General features: G+C 38.7%; 1 protein-coding gene across 1 annotated transcript in view; it reads left to right on the top strand.

Annotated features, from left to right (window-relative positions):
* The window catches only part of LOC114275482 (uncharacterized), a 47,739-nt gene that overhangs the window by 6,896 nt on the left and 26,542 nt on the right, over nt 1-14,301 (top strand). Inside the window, exons 5-7 of the mRNA XM_082913403.1 lie at nt 1,012-1,182; nt 1,579-1,669; nt 1,834-1,872. Of these exons, the coding sequence (XP_082769529.1) occupies nt 1,012-1,182; nt 1,579-1,669; nt 1,834-1,872 (301 nt within the window). The remainder of the gene's footprint in view (nt 1-1,011; nt 1,183-1,578; nt 1,670-1,833; nt 1,873-14,301) is intronic.

The raw sequence follows: 14,301 nt of genomic DNA, 5'->3' as shown, positions 1-14,301 counted from the left end.
TTCATGTGCATACATATATATGTAGTTGGTGCAAATGCAATGCGTTTGTAATTTTGTGTTTTAAATATATTTTGGTGGTTTGAAGATTTGGGGGGGGGGAGAAATACTGTTTAACAATTTTGGATAGTTTGAAAAATTGTTTAGCACTTAAACCCCAAGGGTTGGCCTGGTGACAAGGTATTGGGTCTTGGGGGTGTGCTCCCTCCAAGATTTAGAGATTGAAACTTCTTAGGTGCTAACAATTCCTTGGGGTTATCGGATGGGAAAAACCCTTGAATTAACCATGCACTTGTGGAAAACTCCTTGCTGAGGGCTGTGCATCTCTGGGGATTAGTCAGGCTTTGATTAGGACACCCGGTGCCAATCAAAAAAGAAAAGTTGTTTAGCACTTATTTCAATGTAGAAGGTATTCTTCGAGGAAAAAAAAAAGTGAAAAAAAATTGTGACAATATTTATAGGAAATAAGGTGTACGCTTGCTTTATATAATAGAATAGATATGTATAGATGTGTATAGACACATGGTTGCTTATGTTTGCTCGAATTCATTGTTGAAAATCCCCTTACCATTGGATAAGATTTATAGTCCATTTTCTTGTTTCATTTCATAACCATAATGTGATGTGTTTATTATATATATATATATATATACACACACACACGTGAAGCCATATTTGTGTTCAATTATGTGATGGTTCATGGTTGGTTTCAAATTGGTTCTTGGAAATCTGTTAAAATATGGAAATTTCTGTTTATGTTAAATTGGATTGATTTCTCAAAAAGTTTAGGAAACCCCATAGAAGTTCACAAAATCTTTATTTTAATTAATTTTAATTTTTTTTTTGTGACTGAAAATTCAATTACAGAAAGACAAACAGGACGATGTTGTTTTACTTTGAGTTTTAAAGGTTTTTGTAATATCCCACAGGCTTATTTTTGGAAAATGTTTAGATTTAAATTCAATGATTGATCTTCTTGAAATTGCTTATGTTTCAAACTTGACTGCATTTCAGTGTCTGATCAAAGGAGGCCTCTTTTGTTCGACGAACCTCGCACTCCTGGTAACCCTTACAATTATTTGGATATCAATGAATCAGAATATGAATATCAAGTCATTTTGGGGATACCATCAAAAGAGTTTAGGCAGATTTTGAGGTGCATAAGGGAGCTTGCGACGCTTGTAGGTAATTATCTATTTACATGCAGCGATTTGATTGATGTTTTGGTTTCAAGAGATTAAAAAGAAGAAACACTGATAGGTGTTGTGCTATGGGCACATTGAGTTTGTTTGGTTTGCTCTTAAACTTTTTGAGTCTTAATTTCAAAAGTTTCCTTGTTTCGTTCGAAAATTACTACGCCCGTGGAGCGCCCATGCCCCAACAACCCTAAGAGCCATACATTCACGCTTGGGCGACCAATGGTTCATTTACACAGAAAACCCATCTAGTGCATTAACACTTTTTTTCCTTCAAAAAATACATAAATTCTGCTTGTATAGCATTACACTTTTTTATATGCTTATTTTAGGAAGTTATTTTTTTCTTTTTCTTGGAATTTATAACATTAGTGTGGCCTTGCAGTCGATGTGATTGTAACTGATGCAGAAGTTTTGCCATTCAGATCAGGATCTGAAGACCTTATCCTTACAAAAGACTTAAGAAAATCATCAAAGTTCAGTCTCTCCTCTACTTTGTATTGTATTGCTGTTTTTGGAATGACTTTAGATTACATGTCGGGTAACTTTATAGAAGTTTCATACAAAATGACCGAATAAGTTTTAACTCGGATGTTAATATTCACACACATATATATATATATTGCTCTGTTTCTTGCAGGCCGGGTGTATTGTGTGGGGGGTTGATTCGAGTAACCAGGTTAGCTTTCGAATGACTTTGTTCAACATGGATTCATTCATTGAAGCCTCATGGCACTCTGCTTTTGTATGGATGTTTAGTCCCCTGATTTTCCTGGCATGCTCAATTGCTCAGTTGGACATCTTGGTAACATCAAGTATTACTTTGATAAGAGATATGACCTTGGAATTCATTAGCGGCAAACACAGGACAACCCACCTCCCCTGTTCAAAGATTGGTAACTAGTTTCAAACACATGACAGTACCTTCCCTGTTCAATTTCCCTGTTTCCTAATTCAAATCTTGGCATGTGAAACAAAAAGTTTAGCAAACCAAACCAGAATTTCTGACTCAGATTTTGTAATCACTGGTGTATATTTTGACCTTGTTATTGCAGGGCCACACTATGAGTAAATCCCAGTCTTTGATTACAAATTCTGGGCACTTTTCTGGCTTTTTAGAACTACTGTATATGACATGAATTGTCGCATATTTTCTCTATGTACGACTAAACTGTACATGACCAATACAATAGAAATGACGAATATATATTTTTTTTGGAGGAAATATAAGAACTTCAATAAATATTGAGATGTGTTGAAATTGAAATAGCAGAATTATATGGTATGATGTTGCAGGACATAGTTCACTTTCATTTTGTTAGTGGTGAAGTCCCATAGAGCTATTGTTTGATGCAGTTTATTAAGTAGTCCATTACAACTATGAAATGGAGAGGATCGCAATCCATATATATATATATATATTTGTAGGTATGCACACTCACATGAGTGTGCTTGAAATATGTAGTATGGATATATAGGCCATTACAAATAATCTATAAATAGTTACAGAATGGGAGAGAAGAATAGTATAGATATATTAAAAAACGAAGAAGGATAATTAGGGGATGTAAAAATCCTTTGTATGTTCTTAGTCTCATGACTATGTGATTTGACTAGCAAATTTGGATTCAATTGATGTCAATTCAATTCGATTAGGCCATTTTTCTTTTAAATTGCTTTTTTCGCAGGTGTTTGATTTGATACTAGCAAGAGTTTGTGAAATCTACTGTAGAATCGGTTAGAAAATTGTAGAGATATGGACATTGCATGTAGTTTTCGGCAGTCAAACTTGTTTCATAGCAGTGAAGTTACAGGTTACAGTACTTCAGATCATTTGGATTCACATTTGCAGTTTAGGTTTAGATGTATTGGTTGTAATTTTCTTGGCAATCAAAGACTTCTCTCGAATCATACCTGAAAAATAAGGTGAAAGAAAATAACTGTGTCTAGCACTAGCAGTAGTGTCCATTCAAGTATACTTGGTAAAAGAGATTTTGATAACAATCTTTGGGGTTATAATTCATGTGGATCTTTGATTTGTAACTTTGTAAATGTCTTTAAGACATCAAGGGGAGTAGTTAGGTTGCGGTGTCAGGGCAACGATTCAATAGCTGACATTGATGTAATGCTTGAAATGTAGAATTTGTTGAAAGCCATAATGAAGAATTAATCAATCCGGAGTTGAATAATGGTTCAGGGGAAGAAGTTGGGGAAGGAGAAGAGAAGAAGGGGCCGACTGTGGATGAATTGAGGGAGTTTTTGCAGAAGGCGCTTAAGGAGTTGGAGGTTGCGCGACTTAACAGTGTTGTACAAATTGTGTAAATTAAATAAAATGAACAGATTCATAATTAATTAAATTTATATTACATAACAAGAAATCATGAATCTAAATCATGCTAGACACTACAACTTGATGCACAAAAATATTTAACAAAATCAAATACTTAAATAAGATAGTAAAGAAAACAAATGGAAGCCTGTGTGATACCACAGTCTCCTTAAAACAGATTTGCCACCTCACCGTGGGAGTTGGAGGTATGTCGGCGTCTGTCTCCCAGGATACGACGGTTTAGAACCCGCTAACGCAAAAACACCTTCTGCTTAGCTCCGGCGAACTAACAATGGTAGCACTCTCTCACACACAGGAAGAATATATTATAGGAGCAGACTGACTATCATATGAGAGCAAAAATTTTTGTACTTCAACTAAAGAAGATGGTTTCTTTTTATACACAATGGAGAAAAGAGGAGGAGAGAACTTAGCTTATTTTGTGATCATTTTCACAATGTTGAGCATGCCCTTATATAGGCATCTTTGGCAAGATATATGGCAACTTGGCAAAGTCATGTGTACCTCATGGCTTCCAAAACCATGTGTCTGTCATGGTTAGGCCATGCGTGCCTCATGGTTTCCAACATTAGGCCACACCATGTGTACCACATGGTTTCCAACATTAGGCCATTCATCCACATATCCACACCACATGTTATATGCACAATCATCATTCTCAATCTCTCATTCATGAGACCAACTTAATAAAACAATTTTTCATTCAATCCTCAAACCAAAAAACCATATTTTCCAATAATCCCTCACATGAATAAAAATTGACCGAATAAAGAATAATGGACAACGTTTAACAACAAAGACTCGGAGAGAGAGCACACAAACTAACCATGCATCAGAAAAGGTAGTTGTTAGCCTTGAACCTTTCATGGTGAAGGCCTATCGGATTTACTGGCTGACTAGTGAACGTGATGCCTTGAACTGTTCTGTCGTTTGTGTAAACCAAGACAATAGACCTCACATAGGAGTTACTCCAACCATTGTTCTTGTTCTCACTGGCGTGTCTGGTATGGCCTTGGAACATTAGCCTGGTTCAGTGAGTGTTTTTAAAGAATCGGCCTTGTCAATTCTTGAAGAAGTGGCCTCACTTGGCACTCACATAGGTGACCTACATAAGGTATCTCACTACACCACGATTGATTACTCACATCACTTAGGTCATTAAAAGCATTAGCTTATCCTTTCACCCTCACAGGGTATTATTGTATAAAGGAATGGGCAAGAGGATTTACCTCTTCAGTGACTCATCCATTACACGCAATTAGGTTATCCCTTTGAATCTAGATCTTGGGATCTCTAGTTAGCTAGGTTAGGTTTTCCGTTCCGGTAACATTAACTAAAGGCCTTAATTCCATTCCCCTTGATAACGTTTCTACTAACTCTCGAGTTAACCCTTTGGTTAGCGAATCCGCAATGTTGTCCTTAAACTTTACATAGTTTAAAGAGGCAACTCCATTAGAGAGTAGTTGTCGTATGGAATTATGTCTACGACGGATATGTCTAGACTTTCCATTATACATACTACTCTGTGCCTGTCTAATCGCTGATTAGCTATCACAATGAATACAAATAGCAGGCACAGGTTTTGGCTAGCGTGGAATATCTTTAACAAATTGGCAAAGTCATTCAGCTTCTTCAGTTGCTTTATCTAAAGTAATAAACTCAGATTCCATCGTTGATCTCGATATACACATTTGTTTAGAAGATTTCCAAGACACAGCTGTCCCTCCAAGGGTAAACATATAACCACTAGTGGATTTGGAGTCCTTTATATCAGATATCTAATTAGCGTCATTATACCTTTCTAGTACCGCTAGGTATTTGATATAATGCAGCCCATAATCTCGAGTGTAGCGTAGATAACCTATCACCCCATATAATGCCCTTCCACTGAGTAGCATTAGGATTACTCGTGTATCTACTAAGCCTGCTAACAGAGTAGACTATATCTGGCCTTGTACAACTCATAATGACCTGAGAATATTCTAACTGGCAGACGCTCTAATCATTATTCTTGGTCAAATGTAGACTCAAGTCTACTGGTGTCCTAGACACACTCGTATTTGATTTACCTAATTTCGCAAGTATCTTTTTAACATAGTGAGACTGAAAAAGTACAATACCACCAGATGTCTTGGTAATCTTAATACCCGGAATCACATCTGCATGACCCACATCTTTCATGTCAAACTTAGAGTTTAACAATCTTTTGATAGTTTTAATCATATCATCAGTACTACCAATAATGAGTATGTCATCAACGTATAGACACAAAATAACATAACCTTTGTCAGTGTCTTTGACATATACGCACTTGTCATACTCATTGATCCTGAACCCATTTGACAACATAGCGTTGTCAAACTTCTCATGCCATTATTTAGAAGCTTGTTTTAAACCGTACAATGACTTGACAAGCTTATAGACTTTTTTATTTTGCCCTGGAGCTGAAAACCCCTCGGGTTGCTCCATGTAAATTTTTTCATCTAAATCTCCATTTAAGAAAGTTGTCTTTACATCCATCTGAAGTATCTCCAGACCATGTAAACCTGCTATCGTAATCACCATGTGTATGGATATAATCCTTGTCACAGGTGAATACGTATCAAAGTAATCCAAGCTCGCTGCTTGTATCCTTTGATAACTAGCTTAGTTTTATATTTATCAATTGACCCATCAGCCTTCATCTTTCTTCTAAAAATCCACTTGCTCCCCAAGACCTTACTGCTTGGGGGTAGATCAACCAACTCCCAGGTATGGTTCTGTAAGATGGAGTCAATTTCACTTTTAATCGCTTCTTTCCATAAAGGACTTTCAAGTGAAATCGTAGCTTCATGAAAAGTTCGAGGTTCTCCTTCTAACTTATAAGTTAAGAAGTCCGGAGAAGTCCTTGCCCTCTTACTCATTCTTGTCTCATCTATTTTTTCATCTTGATCACTATCACTAGGATCATCTTTAAATTCTTTTTCAGAACTTTGATCCTCACCTCGGGTTCGGCAAGGAAACACGTCCTTGAAGGAGGACGCATTCCTTGACGCCATAATGGTATTCTTGTGTATATCTGAAATAGCAGACTTGTGCATAAGAAACCTATATGCACTACTATTCTGTGCATAACCAATGAATATGCAATCCATGGTTTTCAGACCTATCCTAACCCGCTTGGGTGTAGGTACCGCCACTTTTGCAAGACACCCCCATATTTGTAGGAAATTATAAGAAGGTTTGCGGCCTTTCCACAATTCATACTGTCACGACCCAAACCTGCCCCTAAAAGTTTGGACATGACCGGCCTAACTTGAGGCCTCAACTTTGCTATAATAAATTTTACTCAATATTGGGGCCAGAACGGAAGCAAAATAATAGAATCAAACATTCATTGAGCTGTGACTACATGCCAAGATCTTAGTGCATTACCATACATAAGTACATAACATTCTATACACCATTTACATTACGGTTTGTGTGAAAAATGTAACCACCAAAAAGTTAGGTAATGTCAAAGCGTATACACGTCTATTCCTCCTAATTCCAACAAAACATGCTAACATACGGATTTCCCAAAATTAAGCAAAGAGTCACTTTGGGTGACTCGGCAAAACGGTTTGGCAAAAGACTCTTGGGCTGACCTACGGTTGTCCCTCAGGCTGATTACAAAACATTCACAAAAAAATGGAGTGAGCAAGGCTCAGTGAATGATAGTAATATACATAGATCAAGAGTACAAGCATAAGTTAACAGTGCATATTCATAATCACAGGTCAGTCTTGTTCGTATTTCCTTTTCTGAACGGCCTCAGGTCCACATAAGACAGAACAACCTTAGGCCTAACGTAATACAAAACGGCCTCGGGCCCAACGAAATGCAAAACGACTTTAGGTCCATTAGTTTAGCAAAACAGCCTCGGGCCCATCATACTAGCAACCAGAACGACCTCGGGTCCATATCTCATGTGCCAAAGTTCAAACATATCTCAAACAGATCTCATATAACATATGTCTTTTTACTAAAGGAGTGAATAGGGTATCGAACCATTCATATAAACATAGTACGAGAATGAAACATAACATTACTCTACTATCACTCACAGTGATATGGATGAATGATGGTCCCCTCCTGTACGTGCCCTACACAAAGCACACGACTTGTAAGTACATCAAGTATATCACTTTTCCTTAATTCCTTTTATTTCCCAGACGTCCGATTCGTTAAGTTCCATGTAATTAAATGCATTAAAGAAACATCAAATGGACATTTTGACACATTCTGAGGGTTAAACAGAACAAAAGAAGGTTACATAATTTTTTGGCTTGGGCCGCACGTGTGGAAGTCCTCACAGCACGTGCGGGCAGGTGCGCCGCACCTGCGGGCCACACGTGCTTTTATTGCAGTGTAGCCCAATCTTCCTCCCCTGTTTTCCGCACGTGCGGGTGTGTCTCCTGCACGTGCGGCCAAGGGCCCCGCATGTGCGGTCGTGTACCCTATTTGACAGTTCGAAGCTATAGTAAATTCAAGCTTTTTTTTAAGGCATGCTCAAGGCTTGATCCAAACAATTTCACTTCAACAATATGACATAATCATAATAAACATGAACCCTAAGCTCTGGTAAATTATAACTTACTTTAGTTTTCATATCATTTCATCTTTTCATGGTTTATCAAGGAGATACAACATGTAGGGTTCAAAACAAGTAAAACTTGATGATTAGAAGGTATATATCCTCTCAAACTACTCAAAACAACCCCAAATTCAAAATCAACCTTCTATTAACCAAATCCATGATTAGGTATTCAATTTCATGGAATAAGTTAAACCATGATAATAATTCATAAATCCTAACTTCTATGGGTATAGAACTTCATCCCAAAGCTTGATTCCCAAGAAAAGATGGAGGATTAAGAGTAAATTAGTTAATTCCGACTTACCTTGAGAGCTAAATCTTTACTTTCTTCCAACAATTTTTTCAATCTCCAAGTTCTTCTCCTTCCTCCCTCTCTTTTCTCTTCTTTCTTTCTCTCTTGGGTGCTCTCCAAACTTTCCACTCAATATATATGAAGAGATGAGTTCAAAAGGGACTTATGTACATATATATGTATTTAACTACCTTGTTTGCCAAACGAATCAGACGAAATAAATTTTCCTTTAACTTATCAGACGAAATAAATTTTCAATTAAACTTCCCAAATGGCTCTAAAAATCCCCATTAACATATTCATATACTCAATTTTAGTTTATCGCGCCTCTACGGCTTTGATTTTTCAAGTTAAACGTCCTAACTTTTTAACAAATGTTTTCCCATAACCAACAGATAGAATAACATAATTAAATGATTCATATATGTAAGCACATCTTCACATTGAATTTCACATTAAATAAGTAATAAGTCATATAACTAGAAATGTAAAGCATATAAGAGGGTCGGGTTATTACACTCTCCCCCCTTACATAAGTTTGGTCTCCCAAATTTGTTTTACCATAGGTTGCAAATAATTCGGGATACCGCTGTCTCATTTCTTCTCCTCTCTCCCAAGTCGCCTCTTTCCCATAATGTTCCTGCCACTCCACTTTCACCATAGGGATCACTTTACTTCGTAGTTCCTTCATCTATCGATCTAGAATCTGAATTGGTTTCTCCTCATAAATCAATTTATCATCCAAGGTAATTTGCTGATAGTCTATAACATGGGATGGATCTTGAAGATAACTTCGTAACATTGATACATGAAACACATCATGCACTTGCTCCATATTAGGCGGAAGAGCAACACGATAGGCCATTGGACCTACCCTTTCCAAAATCTAAAACGGACCAACGTATTGGGGTGTGCCAACTTAACCTTTTTGCCAAATCTTGAATGTTCCTTTATTGGTGCGACTTTCACAAAAACATGATTACCCACTTCGAATTCCAAATCCCTTCGCCGGTGATCTGCATAACTCTTTTGTCTACTCTGCGCAGTCTTTAACCTTCCTTGGATAATTTTAATTTTCTCAGTTGTCAATTGAACAATCTTGGGTCCAAACAATGACTTGTCACTGACTTCAGTCCAGCACACGGGAGAGCGACATTCCTTCCGTATAGAGCTTCATAAGGTGCCATTCTTATGTTTGAGTGGTAACTATTGTTATATGCAAATTCCGCCAACGGTAGATGAGTTTCCCAACTTCCTTTGAAGTCCAAAGCACACATCCGAAACATGTCTTCTAACGTTTGTATGGTTCTCTTGGATTGTCCATCTGTTTGAGGGTGGAAGGCTGTACTAAATTTCAATTCTGTTCCCCAAGCATCCTGCAGACTTCGCCAAAATCTTGATACAAACTTTGGATCTCTATCGGACACAATTGAAACTGGTATACCATGTAGTTGCACAATTTCATCTACATATATGGTAGCCTTGTCTGCGTTGTATTGAGTCTTTACAGGTAGAAAATGAGCTGGCTTAGTTAGTCTATCAACAATAACCCATATGGAGTTCATACCCCGGGGAGTTCGCGGTAAACCCACAATAAAATCCATGGTTAGATGTTCCCACTTCCATTCTAGAATTGGAAGGGGTTGAAGTAGACCCACCGGTCTCTGGTGCTCCACTTTCACTTGCTGACACTGCAAACATTTTGAGACAAATTCTGCAATTTCCCTCTTCATACCAGGCCACCAAAAATTCTACTTCAGATCAGGGTACATTTTTGTGTTACTAGGATGTATCGCAAATTTGGAGTTATGCGTTTCCTCCATGATTCTCTTCTTGATTTCTGGCATATTGGGAGCACACCATCTACCCTGAAATTTTGGTACTGAATTCTTGATCGTGAACCCAGGCTTTGGCTTTGTTTCCATTTCAACACCAATTCTTTGTAGGAAGTCATCCTTTAATTGTCGTTGCTTGATTTCTTCTATCAATGTCGGTTGAGTTGATATCGCTGCTACTATCGCATTTTGACCATGCAATACAATTCCTATATTCATTCTTTCCAAGTCTCGTAACAACTCCTTCTGCCTCGTGAGCAAACTTGCTAAATTCCCCGTACCCTTTTGGCTAAGAGCATCTGCAACCATGTTAGCTTTACCGGGGTGGTAATGGATTTGTAGGTCATAGTCCTTAATAAGCTCTAACCAGCGTCTTTGTCGCATATTCAACTCCTTTTGGGTAAAGAAGTACTTGAGGCTCTTGTGATCGATGTAAACTTCACAAGTAGTTCCATATAAATAATGCCGCCATATTTTTAAAGCAAAGACTACTGTGGCTAGCTCAAGATCGTGTGTAGGATAATTCTTTTCATAGGGTTTAAGTTGGCGAGAGGAATATGCAATAACCCTCCCACTCTGCATAAGTACACAGCCCAAACCTTTGTAAGAAGCGTCACTATAAATCACAAATCCTTCGGTGCCAGATGGTAAAGCAAGGACAGGTGCTGTAGTTAACCTCGTCTTCAACTCTTGGAAAGCAGATTCTCGTTCTGACCATTCAAACAGGACACCTTTTGGAGTTAACTGAGTAAGTGGCACAACAATTTTGGAAAAATCTTTAACAAATCTTCGATAGTACCCGGCTAACCCCAAGAAGCTACGCACCTCGGTTACGTTGGTAGGAGTTGGCCAATTCACAATAGTTTCAATTTTGTGTGGGTCGACAGCAACACCCTCCTTCATTATAACATGACCCAAAAATCCTACTTCATGCAACCAAAACTCACATTTCTTCAATTTTGCATACAGTTTCTTATCCTGAAGAGTCTGAAGAATTAACCGTAGATGGTTCTCATGGGCTTCCATATTTGTTGAGTAAATGAGAATGTCGTCAATAAACACAACCACAAAGTCATCCAGGTAGGGTTTAAAAACTCGGTTCATTAGATCCATGAAGGCCGCTGGTGCATTAGTAATCCCAAATGGCATAACTAAAAATTCATAATGTCCGTAACGAGTTCGGAAGGCAGTTTTCTCGATATCCTCAGCTTTAACCTTTAGTTGGTGATACTCGGATCGCAAATCTATTTTAGAGAGGACTTGTGCACCCTGTAACTGATCAAACAAATCATCGATCCTAGGCAAAGGATACTTATTCTTTACGGTTACTTTGTTGAGCTCTCTATAATCTACACACAACCGAAGGGTCCCATCTTTCTTTTTCACAAAAAGAACTGGTGCGCCCCAAGGAGAAGTGCTGGGGCGAATGGCGAATGAACCCTTTGTCGAGGAAGTCTTGCGACTGGACTTTCAACTCTTTCATTTCGGCAGGTGACATTCTATAAGGGGTCTTGGAAATGGGCTGAGTTCCTGGCACTATATCAATTGTAAATTCAATTTCACGATCAACTAACTCTCCCGGTAACTCTTCTGCAAAAACATCCAGAAAATCACTAACGATTGGAATTGCATCAATGCCCCCATCCATTGGTTGACCACCCAAAATATTACATAAAAACCCCTGGCAACCTTTTTGTAACAATTTACTCACCTTTACTCCGGAAATCAAATAAGGTGGGGAAACCACTCTCTGCCCCTTGAAGATAAACTCAGGCTTCCCTAGGGGTTGGAAGCTAACCTGTTTCAACATACAATCAATAGTCGCGTGCCATTCGCTTAGCCAATCCATTCCCAAAATTATGTCAAAATAAGCCATGTCAAGAGGCAACAAATTGACATCTACCTGAACATCCCCAATTAGGATTTCACATGCAAAGTAAACAGACGCACATACCATAGACTCCCCCGACGGTGAGGACACACACAAAACATAAGGTAGCGGTTCCATAGGTCTATTTAAATGACTAGCAAATGCTTTTGATACAAAGGAGTGGGTAGAGCCCGAATCAAATAACACATGTGCGGAATAACCATTAACAGAGAAAATACCGGATACCATAGCCTCGGTATTCTGCACGTCCCCCGGAATTAGCGCAAATACTCTTCCCTGTTTAGTAGTATCTTCAGCATTGACGGGTTTTGTAGCTGCCCTTGTGGTTGGAGTTGGAGTTGAACCGGCTGAACTTGTGGTAGTCTTGTCCCCATTCTGACGTCTTTTTGGGGGCATTCTCTGGCTAAATGATCTGTCTTGCCACACTTGAAGCATGCCCCTGTTACCCGATAACAAATCCCACGGTGTCTCTTTCCACAATCCAGACAAATTGGTGCAGTGTCACAGGTAGAGGCGAATGTACTAGAGGTTCTCGAATTCAGTTTCTTACTTGGTGGTGTCACCGAACCCCTTGAGGCTTGGGTATTCTGTCTTTTCCCTTTCCATTCTAAGACCCGGCTTTGAGCGGCAATATTACTCTCAGTGATTACTACCCTTTCCAACACATCAACATATGTAGGTAATTTCAACACATTGATCCGGTTGAGAATAGCTGTCCGTAATCCCCCTTCAAACTTTCTTTCTTTCTTGTAGTCCGTATCCACCATATGGGGTGCGAAACGGGCCAATTCGGCAAATTGAGCCTCATACTCTGCAACAGTTTTGTTCCCTTGTCTCAAGGTCTCAAACTCGGTCACTTTCTTGTCTCGTATACATTGGGGAAAATACTTTTCATAAAACAGTTCCAAAAATCTAGCCCATGTCAATCCTTGGTGTGCAGTTTTTGTGAGCATCCACCACCTCTATGCCTCGTCTTCAAGAGTGAAGGCAGCAAGTTGCACTTTTTGGGCCTCAGTACAAGGAAAAACCTCGAATAACGTTTCTATACCCAACACCCATGCTTCCGCTTTCATTGGTTCAATTCCCCCTTTGAACGAGGGCGGCTCTATCGTCTTGAATTCCCTTGTGAGCGTAATTGTTCGGTCCTTAGCTTGATAATCTTGTACCTCTAGTGGTGGTATAGGTACTGGTGGTGGTGGTTGTTGTTGCTGCTGTTGTTGCCTCAAGGTTTCTGCCATCTCCATAATCATCCTTTCCATTCTATCCAACCGTACAGAAGTAGCATCTTCCGGATCATCCGTCCTTGTCCTCACCATGATCTACATAACGGTTAGTTATAATACATATATAAAAAAAAAAAACACACAAGTAAGCATGGGTTGTAGTCATTACCAAAGTATACATATGTATCAGTGATTATTGCATGCACAATCTAGCTACTACACATCATTTGGTACGCACCAAAAATTACATGCATGTAACTTAAGTCTTTTCTAGACGCTCTAAAGCTCAATGAACTCGTGCGTGAGGTAGCAACTCGTGCTCTGATACCAATTGTCACGACCCAAACCTGTCCCTAAAAGTTTGGACATGGCCGGCCTAACTTGAGGCCTGAACTTTGCTATAATAAATTTTACTCAATATTGGGGCCAGAACGGAAGCAAAATAATAGAATCAAACATTCATTGAGCTGTGACCACATGCCAGGATCTTAATGCATTACCATACATAAGTACATAACATTCCATACACTATTTACATTACGGTTTGTGTGAAAAAGGTAACCACCAAAAAGTTAGGTAATGTCAAAGCGTATACATGTCTATTCCTCCTAATTCCAACAAAACATGCTAACATACATATTTCCCAAAATTAAGCAAAGAGTCACTTTGGGTGACTCGGCAAAACGGTTTGGCAAAAGACTCCTGGGCTGACCTACGATTGTCCCGCAGGCTGATTACCTATAAAACATTCACAAAAAAAATGGAGTGAGCAAGGCTCAGTGAATGATAGTAATATACATAGATCAAGAGTACAAGCATAAGTTAATAGTGCATACTCATAATCACAAGTCAGTCTTGTTCGTATTTCCTTTTCTGAATGGCCTCAGGTCCACCTAAGA

This window comes from Camellia sinensis, chromosome 2 (genome assembly GCF_055761805.1).
Source record: "Camellia sinensis isolate YWXY chromosome 2, ASM5576180v1, whole genome shotgun sequence".
Classification (NCBI taxonomy): Eukaryota; Viridiplantae; Streptophyta; class Magnoliopsida; order Ericales; family Theaceae; genus Camellia; species Camellia sinensis.
This window is presented reverse-complemented; position numbering and strand designations above follow the sequence as displayed.